This window comes from Epinephelus fuscoguttatus, linkage group LG12 (genome assembly GCF_011397635.1).
Source record: "Epinephelus fuscoguttatus linkage group LG12, E.fuscoguttatus.final_Chr_v1".
NCBI lineage: Eukaryota > Metazoa > Chordata > Actinopteri > Perciformes > Serranidae > Epinephelus > Epinephelus fuscoguttatus.
Window position 1 is genome coordinate 35,765,601 of NC_064763.1, and position 16,177 is coordinate 35,781,777.

Consider the following 16,177-nt stretch of genomic DNA (forward strand, 5'->3'; position numbering starts at 1 on the left):
AAAATCTCTTAATTCTACAAGCTATGATACACGTTTCTTAGAGTATGTAACGGGACTTTTCTTTGGTATTATGTTACTTTTGTTACCTTACTCGGTGTTTTGTTATGTAATGCTGCATTACATATTGTTATGATCTCTGACCCTAGAGGTACACAGCAGATAAAAAAAATAATGGCCTTAATGTTGGGTATTTGTTCTTTGCACTTTTGCCTTGCTTTGACATCTTGTTTTTACTTTATTTACTATTTACTCTTATTCCGTTGTTTAACTTCTCACTCAGTGTGTCGGGTTTTGCCACTGGACACATGCCTACTTTTTAAGGGACTAGAAATCTCTCCTGCTGGGTGTCTCTCTGATTTGCCTGCTCTACACCCCCCTCTAGTGGTAGGTTGTAACCATAACAAAAAATGTACTTGTGGTTAGTTTACCTATTGTGCACCATAAATGGCATGATTTTGCCCTTGTCAGGAGACAAATAATGATTTGACTCTTTCACTAGAGTAAAATTCTAACATGCATTCACACCGTTCATTGCTTTGTCTTCTAAGCTCCTCTGATCCAGCCTGAACCTTTCTGTTTGTCTGTTGAAAACTGAGGCAGGTTCATCCCAGAGTCTCCTCGGTGGTTGCTCTCTCAGGGAAGAGTGGAGGAGGCCGAGGCCATAATGAGACAGGCTGCTAAGAAGAACAAAGTTGAGGCTCCATGGGGGATCTTTGGAGATTACAGTGCACATGTAAGTCTGCTTTGACTTAAATTATACAGAACAAGACACAAAATCCTTGACTGAAGACAACGTTGTTAGTGCATTCACCCTGTAGGGACAATAATGTCTGTAACAAATTCTTTTAGCAGTTATTGTGGAGTCCGCCACTTCTCTGGACCAAAGTGGTGGACCTACAACCCAACCAGCTTAACTGAAGGTCCCAATATTGTAACCACAGTTCAGTTAGCACAGGTGGAGCCTTCTAATGGACTCTCTGGGTAATACTCTCCTCCAATCCTGAGCACATAACATAGCTTGCCAATCAGGATGTGCCCACCTGAATATGTAATGACATCTGCTATCCTACATCCTCTTTAAGCTCGGATAGGAGCAACAGGGCCCCTAAGTTGTGGGCTCCACCTGTGCTATTAGAACTAGGGTTATTATATCATAACTTTGCTCTGTCTCATACAGGCTCTGCCCTCTGCTGGAGTCTATGGTTAAGTTATTGGAGCCTGATAAATAAACGCCCTATTGCAACATAATGTTGACACACACACACTGATCCTGACCAGCTAAAGATTAGCTGCTGCAGCCTGCTTCTTCTTTGTAATCTTGGCCTCTGCACTGGAGCAGTAGGGGGGTAGTATGCAACTTAACTGGTTAGAGCCATGGCATAAACTTGCAGGCATCTGAAGACGAGCATTAGACTCCTTGCACACCACGGAGCACAGAAACATGTAGGTGTGTAATGCCCAGAGGCAAGCCAGGTGCAACACAACTGGCATATATCCAACCCCTTTCACCAGTCCATAAATATTGTTTGAGTGACTGTTATAAAGTTGCAACATTTATTGTTTTGCTAAACTAGTATTCTGCCAGCTATTGCACAGACATTGGAAATAAACTGGACGACCTCTGTGCTGCATCAGTTACCAGCAGGATATCAGGACAGCGCCATTCAACCAGGTGGTTCTTTTTCTATACGCCAATCTAACAGAGCAGAGGACTCTGGTATGAGAAGGAGCAGAGTCGAGCGCTTTATGGTGAATAAGGACCGGTTTGACGGTGGTAAGGAGAGGTGTTGTCCCCGTCCTGCTATGGATCACTGCATTCGTTCAGAGACGGTTGTAGTGCGACTCTGCCTGTATTTTGGTGGAGTGACCATGTGGCTGTCTTGTTGAGGTTGGGGCATGTGGACAGTTACACCATTCTGCACCCAGAAACCAAAAATGATTTTTACCACTATGCAAAGAAGGCAAGAAGCCACTACCAGGCAACAGGACAGGCATCTGGTGGAGGTGAGTGTGTCTGCAGAAAGTGGCCTCTGAGGTGGAGGTCAAGGGCTCCTCCTATTATTGCAGTTGCACGGATCTATGTGTAGCAGAGCCGATGCCTTTGCAAAACCCTAGGGCTGGTTCAGAAAGGCCTCCATCTGAAGGCAGTGGGTTTCAGCCACAGGCTGAGAGATCATGTGTGCTCAACCAACTCCCTGCAGGCTCTACAGCAGTCTACATGGCTCTGACTTTGGACACATGTTGTTATGGGTGGTATTTTAGCACCACCTTTTAGATGTTTAGTGGTAGTGCACTTCGTCTGTGGCTTTTGCATTCCTGACCGGTCGCCACTAAAGTGGCATGCAGCAGAGGGCTGCAGGCTGGAGTCAAGCCCGGGCTGCAGCGGCAACGGCCTTGTACATGGAGCGCCTGCTCTACCACTAAGCCACCTATGCCCCAGGCTTGTTATCCTTTATGGGGAATAACACGAAATACTGGCTAGACGGCTGTTAATAAATGTTTCAGTAGTCAAGCAAAAAGAGCAAAGTTTGCGTATTCTTGTCTTTATCTGACACAAGTGACTGTTCAACAAGCTTTTGCATGAGAAAAGTAACTTTTAGATACCTTTGTAATGTGTAACCTGGTGAGGACAATAAAAAACTTTTTTTGTTTTTTCAGACCTGTTTCTGTTTGAACTAGAATAAGAGTGACTTGTTTATTGTTGTTGCATTCTGCATGCCCGGCAGCAATAGCTATAACATTGGAGTGTAGTGCTTCCTAGCACAAATAATTGGGGGAAAGGTAAAGTTTCACTGTAACTTTGCTTTTTTTCATCATCCCTTTGGTACGCATGCTTCATCTAGTACAGGGCGTGGCTAGTTTCCCAGTGACATGAAGGCAAACTCGTCTGTTTTTTTCTGTTGCCGTTGAGAAAGAAGTGGTCTACAGGTTACAGGCTGTGGAAGGGACCAGAGGATTCTGATATGAAGAATTATGATGACACCATATCTTTTCTGGGTCAGTGGGGCAGCTTTCAGCAGACTGTCTTCTTCCTGCTTTGTGTCAGCATCATGCCCAATGGATTTGGAACTTTGTCTCTCGTCTTCTTGACTGCTACTCCCAGTCACCACTGTCTGGTTCCTGAGGTTAACCTGTCCCAAGATTGGCGCAATGCTATCATCCCGATAGAGGTAATTAGGTTTTTTGAACCTTTGCACACTGAACAGAAATTGAGCTATTGAAAAAATGCCTTGTTGTGGTCATGACAGGCATTTTATGGCCATAATTAAATTTTGTAGGGTTAAGGTCCATCCTCAATCTGTTAGATTCTGATATTTGATGCCACCGCGAGTGCTTGTCCACAGCAGTATCCTCCTTGGTACACTGCTGCGCCAGTGTGTCCTTAGTTTGGGGGATTTGCTCCATTCCTCTTTGTTTATTTATGAATAGCTCAGGACGAGCTTGACTGATGTTGAGTTGGTTGCTGTTGAGTTCATTGAGGAGAACGCAATGGAAACGACCTCCTCTGGAATGCGTTTTGGAGCCTTTGACAGAGCCATAATGCCTTTGTCGTGATATCATTAACATTCCAGCTATCCCATGCAGTCTTCTTTGCCCTAGTTGGAAATACATTTACTGTATCACAGCTACTGAAGGCAAGTGACACAGTATGGCCCTTGGATTGCAAGAGACTTGGAAATTTCATGGGCAGGTATGTATCTTAAGTTCTTGCTCGTCCCAAATGCCACCCACAGCCCCTCAGTGTCCAGCTCTGAGAGATGTGCAGAGGCTAGGACCACAACATCTATGTCTACATCTTCTTCTGGGTGAGATGATGTGAGCACTGGGTGTGCAAGTGGAAATGATCCATGTAAGTGGCAGCCAAACAGAGGCTTTTATACTGTATCAAAGGCTCTGAAAAACGTTCCAGAGAAGGTCATATCCATTCTGGAGCACTTCACAATTCTCCTCTACTCTCACCAGCAGCCAACTCAACACTGATCAAGCTCCTCTTGAGTTCACAAAAAAGGAGGAATGGAACAAATCTCCCCAAAGAAAGAACCTGGGGTGGCACCTAATATGCCATCTCCAACAGACGTGTGTGGTCATACAGCGCAGGTACTGTAAGGACACAGTTGTCAATGCCATGTTAATGCATCACAGTTTCACCCCATTTCCTTACACAGTATGACATGGTATACATCATGGGTAGGTTAATTGCAAAAAAGTGTTGCTAATAACTAATAAAGTGTGTATTATTGTGACTGTGAGGTGGTGAATGGGAAACAGGAGCTGAGCAGATGCAGCAGGTACAGGCTGGATGTGGTCGAAAACCTCTCTGCTCAGGGATTCATTCCTGGCAGGGACGTCAACCTCACTGACCTGGAGCAGGAGGGCTGTGTGGATGGGTGGAGCTACAGCAAAGACATCTACCAATCCACCATTGTCACTGAGGTAAGAATGTACATCGAGCATGGGATTGTTTGTTGGTAGAATTTAAGATCTAGTACAGTGGCAACATCAGAAATAGTAACTGAACTATAGTGATGTAAAACCTGACCAGATCACATCATACACTCTGTGGACAGAGGGATAATTGTCCAACTGTGTACACAACTCTGTGTACAGTCTTGCTCAGGAAGGAAAATTGGTTGGTTTTTCAGCAACCATTTGATTTAGGTCCTTTTTCTTCATTAACAGCGAGATACCGCATACTTTTGCAAGGTGGGGAAAGTCCCAACCAGTGAGAATGTGTTCATAATGTTAAATATAATTAGTGAAAACTAAGTTAAGACAGGCTTAAACAGATTAGCAGCTTCATAACATCATTTAGATCTATGGAATTAAACAACCTGTTCTCACCCCGGAGTCGTCGAAATCCGGCACTTGGGCAGTGACTTGCTGTGTCAGACACTGACGGAAAAAAGCTGTGCTTTAATGTTGGCGTGATACATGACATGACTCGTGGCTGTTTTGATTTAATGGCGTCAGGGGGAAGTGCGGTGGGACAAGAACGAAAGTGAAGGCGGCGAAAGTCCGACAAGGGCAGGTGTGAGGGGTGGTGGACGGCTCTAACAAACACCGAGAGTGGTGTTTGTGTACTGTAAGATTATAATGCCAAACCCGGTTCTGTTTTCCTAAACCTAACCACGTGTTTTGTTGCCTAAACCCAACTGTGTGTGTTAGTTGTTGGAGGAAAAAAAACCCTAAATTTCTGTTGTTGTACTGACGTAATGAGTTTATTTTGAAAGAGACTGCATGTAAATGGTAAATTTCCTGTGAAAACGGAAGTGTATTTGAAAGAAGACAATGCATGTAACAGGCATAACTCTACACGGTGTCCCAGAACATCAACCAACGCACCCAGGGTACCTTTCACGTTGTATCTGGACATGTAAGGTCACTGACCAAACATTAATATGTGACGAGGTCTGAGTGAGAATGCTGTGAGTTGACACATGACAAGTTACACAGTGATCTCTTTATAGTGTGTTAACGTGACGAAGGGGTCAGTGCACTGAAGTGTTGAAGCAATTTTTATAATAATACCATGGTATTATAAGAAATTGCTTGATTTTTTTATGGAAAAACAAGTTAACCAGATACATGTTGCTTAATGGGATAGTGCACCCAAAAATGAAAATTCAGTCATTATCTACTCACCCTCATGCTGACGGAGGCCTTGGTGAAGTTTTAGAGTCCTCACATCCCTTGCAGAGATCGGCGGGTGGAGCAGCTAGCACACCTAATGGTAGATGGCGCCCCAGACTAACGTCCAAGAACACAAAATTGAATCCACAAAATATCTCCATACTGCTCATCCGTAGTGATCCAAGTGTCCTGAAGCCCCAACATAAAAAGTTGTTTCGAAAAACGTCATATGAACTCTGTTTTTAGCCTCACTGTAGCCTGTAGCTCTGACTGCTTCTCTGTGCTCCGCACTCACGTGTGCGTGCTCAGGGTGATCGGTGATGCACGGTCTCTGAAGAGCAGCAGTCTCGTCAGTACTGATGTCCAGATTCTCAAGTGCAGGCATCGCCAATTCCCAGTCTGAGCAGCAAAGACTTTCCTCACCCGTTGGCATTGCTTTGCATTTGAAACAACTACACCACCTGGTTTCCAGTGCTCGACTCCGGTATTCTGCGGCTGGCTGAGGGTTAGGCTCATGAGCTGCGGCGGCTGCTTCGTCCAGTAGCCTGAGTTCCGTGCGTATACTCGGGCTCAAACAAATACGGCTCAACAAAGAAATGCTGTTCCTCCTCAATTTCAAAGTCTTCAGACATGTTGGGCTGTCCTTTGCTAAAAGACCGTAGTGCAAATTATCTTTTAGCTCTGTGGTTACGTTGTCTCTCCCTGCGGTGCACGTGTCACGTGATGTAAACATGGGTGAGCAAAGCTCATGCTTTCGCTGGTCTTGCGCAGGCGCGCACACGTGAGCGCGGAGCACAGAGAAGCAGTCAGAGCTACAGGCTACAGTGAGGCTAAAAACAGAGTTCATATGACGTTTTTCAAAACAACTTTTTATGTTGGGGCTCCAGGACACTTGGATCACTACAGATGAGCAGTATGGAGATATTTTGTGGATTCAATTTTGTGTTCTTGGACGTTAGTCTGGGGCGCCGTCTGCCATTAGGTGTGCTAGCTGCTCCCCCCACCGATCTCCGCAAGGGATGAGCACTCTAAAACTTCACCAGGACCTCCGTCGGCATATGGGTGAGTAGATAATGGCTGAACTTTTATTTTTGGGTGCACTATCCCTTTAAGGTTTCTGCCAAAGGGAAATGAAGTCAAACAGCAGGTAAACATGTTACCATGTGGCTGCTGAACTTCTCAGAAGTTAAGAGAAACAGGGTTAAAAGGCTTACATTCACCAAATGGCCTTTACCATGGACTCTCACAGTCTGTATATTTAAGTGTTTAATTGTTCCTGCATGGATGTTGCAGTTTGACCTGGCGTGCAGGGATCAGTGGAAGGGGCCACTCACCTCCACAATTGTCTTTCTGGGATTTTTATGTGGATCATTTGTCTCAGGACAGCTCTCAGACAGGTACTGAAAACACCATCTTACAGTCAAATGATACCATGTTCTTAAAATCTCTTAATTCTACAAGATATGATACACGTTTCTTATGTAACAAGACTTCTCCTCAGTATTATGTTACCTTGCTTGGTGTTTTGTTATGTAATGCTGCAGTACATATTGTTATGATCACTGACCCTAGAGGTACACAGCAGATAAAAAAGTATTCCTTAATGTTGGGTATTTGTTTTTTGCACTTTTGTCTTGCTTTAACATCTTGTTTGGGTGCCTGCTGTGCAACAGCAAGGCAACTATATATAGTCTGTTGCATTTATTCTTATACTTCTTAAACTTTTTACTCTTCTTCCACCTCATTTTTTGTCATGCCACTCCTCCCGCAGCATTGCCAACATGTAGGCAAAAGATACGTCAAAATGTGCAAAATTATCGGGAGTGGTGTGATGTGACCTTTCTCTGAGATTCGCCAAATGGTTTTTATGAAAATCGCAAAAAAAAAAACCTACGTAAATATTTTACAGTAGGTTTCTATGGGACAGAGCTAGAGTGCGTGACATCATCGCTGTGTGGAGGAGCTGAAAGATATTCCAAAAAAATTCTGAACAAATTGCTCTCACTGCCACAGTTTTCACTGTGCATACACAATTCACACATCAAATTGTAGGAAAAATTGTGCTTGTCACAGAGATGTAACAATGGAATCACACACACGTACACATTTGCCTCAATGAGCCTCCAAGTAAAGGGAGAGCCATTTTTTGGTTTATTCACTCCTATAGGCCCGTTTCCACTGAAGAAGTTCCTGGTACTATTTGGGGGGCAGGAACTACGACAGGAACGTCCTCTTCCTCGGCCCTCTCAACCGCCATGTCTCCACTGAGAGAGCAGCGTAGGGGGAAGGTTCCTGTAAAGTTACCAGAATATGTATGTGACATAATTGTTGTGCGACCATTTTGACCGGGGCGACGTAGGGACGTAGGGACGCTGTTAGCTGTTAGCGGTGTCTGTAATAACTCCGGTCAAGGTCTGTGAAAAAAATATTTTTTCCAGCGGATGTCTTAGTTATAACATGATTGAGCTAACTGGAGTAGTTTCATGTCGTATCCGACGACGGGAAGCTTTTAACAGATGACGTCCTGATGTTAGCTTTGCTGCTGCTGTTAGCTGTCCCTGTCAGCTGATGCTTTCTAGACATTGTGTTTTCCCAAAACTGAATAAATACCACACATATCAACACAAAACTGCTTTGCTAGGTCAATCATGTTGTAACTACGATATCCGCTGGAAAAAATTTTTTTTCATGGACCGTGACCGGAGTTATTACAGACACCGCTAACAGCTAACGGTTAGCCCAGCTAATCTACGATAACCATGTTATTAATTACAAAACATCACATCCTGCCTTGAGTGTATCCAATCAGCACCAAGTAATCCTCAAGCCCCAGCCAGGAGTTTCTTGGGGCCGTTCTGAGTACCTACTCCGAGGCAGGGACTTGTTTAGTCCCTGTACAAGCTCTGGAACTCTGTCCTTCGGGGGTGGTTCCTGCGGTGGAGACACGCACCAACAGTCCCGGCCCCAAAAAATTACCCCGAAGTTCCTGCAGTGGAAACGGGCCTTATGTATATGTGTATAAATAGCTGGGGACACCAGTTTTCTAACCTGTGAACATGATCACATTTTTGACACCACAATAATAAATCAAAAATTTAGGCATTTGGGAGAATCTCCTCTCTCTGGTGGTATCTATATGTTAATGATTGGACTCATGATTTTGGCGGGAAAAGGAAGCGTTTGAGAGGTTTCAACTCCATTAAAGCAGTTGCCTGCTCTGAGCAGATGACTGCCCCTCTTCCCTCCACTCTCTCAGAGGGCCCCATTGATTACCATAGCAAAGACCACTGACACAAACTCAAAGACATGTTGGTGTGTGTGTGTGTGTGTGTGTGTGTGTGTGTGTGTGTGTCTCAGAGATGACAGCAGCAGATTCTCCATTTTAAACAGCATGTAAACATTATGGGCCCTATTTAGATGGTCTAAAGTGGACGGCGGAGGGCGCATAATCCATGTCGCAAATGTCATTGCTATTTAGATGCAGGCGCAGTTGTCATTTTCATGCCCTGCGCCCTCGTTGTCTGACTAGCAAATGAACTTGTGCTTCTCTGGGTGTGTTGGTCTAAAGATGAGGAGTGGTCAGGTGCAGTCATGGTGCGTTACTAGTTAGATGACGTGAAAAGCAAATGCGCCAGTGACCAACAAAAACCTGGTCTAAAGTCAACGGCGCAGTATTTCACTGTTAAACAAGTTAGTAATATGCATCTCTAGGCGGGTGCACAACGCGCGGGCACTCTGCTCAGACACACACGGAGCAGCCACACATATGCAAAACATAACAAATAAAAATATGATTACAATGTGAAAGGTTATTATTGTGCACATTAAAATATTTATCAGAAACACGCCTTAATGGTCAGTCATTAATCAGAATGATCTAAAACGCTGAACAGGTCCTAGCTGCAGGATCTGGAGCACAGCTCCTGACAGCTGTGTTCTGTTATGTGATGAAAACAGGTTTGAATAATATTCCACAGATATTTAGTAAGATCTTTCTTGTATTAGTGATCCCACGCCTGCTTTACCTCAGGGAGTTTGGGTGCCTGTCTACTGTCCCCATAGATCTGGTTCTGACGGGCCTTCACCTCCCGCACGAGGAGATCCGTCTCCTCAGCTGTAAAACGCTCACTCTTTCCAGTTGGTAGGTCCGCCATCTAACTAGCTCTCTGCCATGCGCTCCAATCGTGCCTCTTTTAAAGGGAATGAGAGGTGACACTCTGATTGGCTTATTGAATGATACGCCCAAAACACACCCATGACTAATTTACAGAGTAAGTCCAACCCTTTTAGACTCTCCGCCATGGCGCACAGTCTAAAAACGTGCTGTCTAACTAGCAAGTGACTGGGACACGCCCGTGCGCCGCACGCCTGGCGCTTCGCGTTTTAGACCATCTACATATCAGAGCTTTCCATCTATCATATACTACTTCAGACTTGACTACTTATACAACTGTTGCTTTATTGTTACGTTTGGGATTATACATGTTAAATACATATTGTGATGTATTGTAAATACATATAATATTATACACACGTAATGCTCAGTACCTGTTGTACATGTAGTAGCCTATGCAGCACTTCTTGTAAGCAGAACATATCAGTGACTCAGCTACTGCTACTTATTACTTGGTAGCACTTGGTGTTTCTTGCGAAATTTTCTTTAAAAAAAAAAAAATCTTAATTGTTGTTTGACCTCTTACTCTAGGTTTGGAAGAAAGCCTGTTCTCTTTGCCGCCATGGCCATTCAGACAATTTTTACCTTTGCTGAAATCTTTTCACCTTCTTGGACGGTGTTCTCCATCCTCATCTTCATCAGTGCTGTTGGACAGGTCTCCAACTATATATCTGCTTTTGTGCTGGGTAAATGTGAACATTTCATGCTCTAATAACAGCAAATAATATTGTTCTACAACAGTTAGTGACTTTAAATATACAGACAGCATATTGTGTGTAATGTGTCTTTTTGTATCACCATTTATCACTACTATTTTCAAGTATTACCTGCACTACTGTCATGAATTACTCTTTTTCTCTTTTTGTGCAGGCAGTGAGATCTTGACTGGAAATGTTCGTGTCCTGTTCTCATCTATTGGTGTGTGTGTGGCCTATGCCTTTGGCTACATGGTGCTTCCACCCATTGCCTACTTTTTAAGGGACTGGAAATCCCTCCTGCTGGGGTCCACTCTGATTTGCCTGATCTATGCCCCCCTCTGGTGGTAGGATGTACTCATAACAAAAAAATGTACCCGTATTCATGGTCAGCTTAGTCTGAGTGGGCGGAAGTTCGCTGCATAGATCAGCCTCTCATTGGGTGGAAGTCCCGCCCTACCACCTCCGGTTGTGTAGCAGTTTTCAACACGTCCTTTACTAACTTTTGCAGTGTTTGATCTTGCGGGGTTGTAGCCATTTTTCTGCCATGGTTTGCGTCCTGTAGGCGTTATTTTTGTGGGCGTGTTACACCAAAACCTGTTTCCCCCCGGCAATATTTTTGCAAGTGCACCATTGCTGTGGCACCGCCCAGAATGATTGTGATTGGTTTAAAGAATTTTAAAAAGCCGGGGCGTTTTTTCCTCCAATCTTAAAGTGAGAGTCGGCGCAGCCAGACCTTTGTTTTCTTGAGAAAGGTCTGGTGAGCGAGACTATAGTCAGCTTAGCTACCATGCACCATAAATGTCATGATTTTGCTCTTGTCAGGAGGCAAATAATGATTTGACTCTTAGACTAGAGAAATATTCTAACTTGCAGTCACCCTCTTTGTTGCCATGTCCTCTAAGCTCCTCTGATCCAGCCTCTCTGTTTGTCTGTTGAAAACTGAGGCAGGTTCATCCCAGAGTCTCCTCGATGGTTGCTCTCTCAGGGAAGAGTGGAGGAGGCCGAGGCCATAGTGAGAAAGGCTGCTAAGAAGAACAGAGTCGAGGCTCCACTGGTGATCTTTGAAGATTGCATTGCATATGTAAGTCTGCTTTCACTTTAAATCATGCAGAACAAGACACAGAGGCCTGCCTGAGGACACATATTGCTGGTGCATTTACCCTGTAGGGACAATAATGTCTGTAACAAATTTCCTTGCAATTCTTTTAGCAGTTATTTAGATATTTTATTCTGGACCCAAGTGGTGGAAAGACAGATCGACCAGCTGAAACAACAAACTAGTTTTCTATCTTGCAGGCTGATGAGACAGAGATGCACTCCAAGGAACAACACAATATCTTCGACCTGCTGAGGACAAAAAACATCAGGAACATAACTCTTATTCTGTGCCTTATATGGTGAGTATCTAGTCTGAGAATTTCACCAAACACACAATTAGATTTTAGGCTTCTGCTTGGTTATACATTCAACAAACATAATTGGCAGTGTTCACAGGTGGGAGCCCACTGAGTTCATGTCTGTGTCACTGTCCTCATAACTCCTGTTAGCTAGTCCCAAACCTCCCAGTGAAGCTCCTCACTGGGAGGTGAAAAGAATTGTGGAAAATGTTAGACAGTAACACAGCAATAAATAACACACTACAGTTATGGGATTGCTTAATTGGGCAATGAGTAGTGTTCTGGATAATAATTTGCAGGGCAATTGTACTGGACTGTAGACTGCACAGGTGCTTATAAAGTGGTTCCTCTGAGTATTCTTCTAAATTTACAATATGTGTCATTAAAAAAGAGAATGAGGTTTAAATTTCTGCGTAACTGCATACTCACTGCAGGTATGCATTGTGTGGTACCAGCAAACACCTGCATAGGTGCTTTTTTGGGCCTCTTTGTAGCTTATGTCAGTTGTTATCCTAAGAAATTTAATTCTTAAAATATCCATTGACACTGATCAACTAATCAGTGTTATTACCTCTGCCAAGGAGGTTATGTTTTCGCCGGCTTTGGTCTGTTTGTCTGTTTGTTTTTTTGTTTGTTTGTCTGCAAAATAACTCAAAAAGTTATGAACGGATGTTGATGACATTTTCAGGAAAGGTGGACAATGGGACAAGGAACAGATGATAAAATTTTGGTGGTGATCAGTTGAAGCAAAGTTGACAAAATAATAAATAAACTCAATCGTCTGACAGCCTCAGCAGCAATTCCAATTTCTAAAGACGGTGAAAATAGCACCATCTGGTGGCCGGAAAGCACGTCTTGTTCTACTTCCTAAATATTTTTGTAATTCTAAAGTTGAAATTAATGTTCTGTGTTGGAAAAAAAGAAAGTGAAAAAAACAAAAAAAACATATTCTGTGTTGGTACAAAATAAAAACAAAATAAATACACCACAGTGTCTCCATGGTTAAGGCATATATAACCTAATAATGATAGTGATGCAAATGACCTAATTGTGATGCAGGCTGCAAAATCTGATGCACAGGGGGAGGGGATATCACCTACTTGGCAGAGGTCTGCACTCTCTGAGTGCTTTTCTAGTTTTTGCTCTACTGCATGCTCAGCTGTTCTGTGTTGATGGCAATAAGGAGTGAATAGAAGTCCTGACTGTCTGCAGCTACAGTACAGTGCATGTTAGCAAATGCCATTTCTATGAAGATTTCCATTCAAATATCTCTGTTGTCTATATTTCCGTCTTCACAGGAGCACTTTGAATACTGGATACTACGGCCTGTCCCTGAACTCGGCTGAGCTTCATGCTAACCCCTACATAAGCAGTTTCCTCTCAGCAGCTGTGGAGGTACCAGCATACATTTTCTGCTGGGTGGTAGTGCGATACTTTCCACGACGACTGTCTGTCACCTGTCTCTTGCTGCTCGGAGGAGTGTCACTGTTCTTAATTCAACTGGTACCCCAAAGTAAGCGGTGTCATGACATGGTGCATCACAGTACTGTCATGTTTCTGAGCAAGTATTTTTGGGCCTAACAAAAGTACACAACATTGCACTCATATAACTTTGTCAGACTCACAATGGACAGTATGAAAATATAGTGATGCAGAACCAGAGGTATCATTTTCATTCCACACATTACTATTAATCACTATTAATTGTTATCTGGCGCCTCCATTACCCATAATGCAGTTCTACTGCCAACAGTTCAGTCGGCAATCGGGTGAGTTATGGTATTAGCAGCTAATAATGTAGCCTTGAGCTGTTAGCCTCAAACAGAGATGAGGAGCAGGGTAGGCTGTAAAGGTATGGTAAGCTTGATTCTTTCCCTCCGAGGGCTTTTCATTTTCAAGTCTACAGTTCCAGCTGTGGCTGACTCAAGTGACATCATTTGAGGCAGTTTCTCAGATTTCAAACAGCTCCCTCTGGAACCAAAGGTTTTCTGCAACTTTTTTCACATAGGCTATGCAGTAGTACTTCCTAAGACCTGTAAACAGACTTTGACTTGTAAAATCAGCAGAATTTCCCTTTATGACAGTTTCTAAGGTAGAAGATTGTCAAAGGGGCTCTATGCAAAATTCTGAGCGTATCAGCTGTAGCCTATAGACACAGTTCTCAATATGGAAGTGGCTGAGCCAGCAGCTAGCAGCTAATGGTGCTAACTCCATCAACAGCACTAAACAAGAGCAACAGTGCTGACAGAGTTAAAGTTGTTTACCTGGGGAACTGCAGGGTGGATGCTATGTTTCAGTAAGGACGCCGTCCTGATGTCAGGGGTAACTACTGTATGAACACAGCGCAAATTGGTGGCAATAAACAAGTCCATAAGATGCACACACAAACTAATATGCACGCAGCTGGACTGGCTTACCACAACAAACCACAGAGAAGCTCAGATATGACACACAGAGGTAAGATAACTTCATTCTCTGCTCGGGACATCATTGCTCCATTATATCCTCACAAATCAAATAGTGATTTGCTGCTATATTAATGCTTTAAAAGTAGCGTACAGAACCTTTAACAACAGAAGGAGGACTTGAATAGAGCTTAAAAGTTTTTTAAGCAGAGGAGAAAATGGTTGCATTAAGTGACGATATGGGTAAAACCACCATTGCTGTGGCACCGCCCAGAATGATTGTGATTGGTTTAAAGAATTTTAAAAAGCCGGGGCGTTTTTTCCTCCAATCTTAAAGTGAGAGTCGGCGCAGCCAGACCTTTGTTTTCTTGAGAAAGGTCTGGTGAGCGAGACTATAGTCAGCTTAGCTACCATGCACCATAAATGTCATGATTTTGCTCTTGTCAGGAGGCAAATAATGATTTGACTCTTAGACTAGAGAAATATTCTAACTTGCAGTCACCCTCTTTGTTGCCATGTCCTCTAAGCTCCTCTGATCCAGCCTCTCTGTTTGTCTGTTGAAAACTGAGGCAGGTTCATCCCAGAGTCTCCTCGATGGTTGCTCTCTCAGGGAAGAGTGGAGGAGGCCGAGGCCATAGTGAGAAAGGCTGCTAAGAAGAACAGAGTCGAGGCTCCACTGGTGATCTTTGAAGATTGCATTGCATATGTAAGTCTGCTTTCACTTTAAATCATGCAGAACAAGACACAGAGGCCTGCCTGAGGACACATATTGCTGGTGCATTTACCCTGTAGGGACAATAATGTCTGTAACAAATTTCCTTGCAGTTCGTTTAGCAGTTATTTAGATATTTTATTCTGGACCCAAGTGGTGGAAAGACAGATCGACCAGCTGAAACAACAAACTAGTTTTCTATCTTGCAGGCTGATGAGACAGAGATGCACTCCAAGGAACAACACAATATCTTCGACCTGCTGAGGACAAAAAACATCAGGAACATAACTCTTATTCTGTGCCTTATATGGTGAGTATCTAGTCTGAGAATTTCACCAAACACACAATTAGATTTTAGGCTTCTGCTTGGTTATACATTCAACAAACATAATTGGCAGTGTTCACAGGTGGGAGCCCACTGAGTTCATGTCTGTGTCACTGTCCTCATAACTCCTGTTAGCTAGTCCCAAACCTCCCAGTGAAGCTCCTCACTGGGAGGTGAAAAGAATTGTGGAAAATGTTAGACAGTAACACAGCAATAAATAACACACTACAGTTATGGGATTGCTTAATTGGGCAATGAGTAGTGTTCTGGATAATAATTTGCAGGGCAATTGTACTGGACTGTAGACTGCACAGGTGCTTATAAAGTGGTTCCTCTGAGTATTCTTCTAAATTTACAATATGTGTCATTAAAAAAGAGAATGAGGTTTAAATTTCTGCGTAACTGCATACTCACTGCAGGTATGCATTGTGTGGTACCAGCAAACACCTGCATAGGTGCTTTTTTGGGCCTCTTTGTAGCTTATGTCAGTTGTTATCCTAAGAAATTTAATTCTTAAAATATCCATTGACACTGATCAACTAATCAGTGTTATTACCTCTGCCAAGGAGGTTATGTTTTCGCCGGCTTTGGTCTGTTTGTCTGTTTGTTTTTTTGTTTGTTTGTCTGCAAAATAACTCAAAAAGTTATGAACGGATGTTGATGACATTTTCAGGAAAGGTGGACAATGGGACAAGGAACAGATGATAAAATTTTGGTGGTGATCAGTTGAAGCAAAGTTGACAAAATAATAAATAAACTCTATCGTCTGACAGCCTCAGCAGCAATTCCAATTTCTAAAGACGGTGAAAATAGCACCATCTGGTGGCCGGAAAGC

General features: G+C 43.3%; 1 protein-coding gene across 7 annotated transcripts in view; it reads left to right on the top strand.

Annotated features, from left to right (window-relative positions):
- Positions 1-2,723: 2,723 nt before the first annotated feature.
- Positions 2,724-16,177, top strand: part of LOC125897755 (solute carrier family 22 member 5-like) — a 38,834-nt gene continuing 25,380 nt past the window's right edge. For 3 of the 7 annotated variants that reach the window (XR_007450512.1, XR_007450516.1, XM_049591100.1), the window contains exons 1-8: positions 2,732-3,170; positions 4,252-4,434; positions 6,925-7,028; positions 10,337-10,491; positions 10,676-10,847; positions 11,452-11,584; positions 11,800-11,900; positions 13,199-13,413. Coding sequence is in view for 2 of the 7 variants with exons in the window: in XM_049591100.1 (XP_049447057.1) it covers positions 2,964-3,170; positions 4,252-4,434; positions 6,925-7,028; positions 10,337-10,491; positions 10,676-10,847; positions 11,452-11,584; positions 11,800-11,900; positions 13,199-13,413 (1,270 nt within the window). In the remaining 5 variants the exon portion in view is untranslated. Of the gene's footprint in view, positions 3,171-4,251; positions 4,435-6,924; positions 7,029-10,336; positions 10,492-10,675; positions 10,848-11,451; positions 11,585-11,799; positions 11,901-13,198; positions 13,414-14,878; positions 15,012-15,226; positions 15,328-16,177 lie in introns of all 7 variants that reach the window. The other 4 variants (XR_007450515.1, XR_007450514.1, XR_007450513.1 and 1 more) reach the window with 4 other exon arrangements.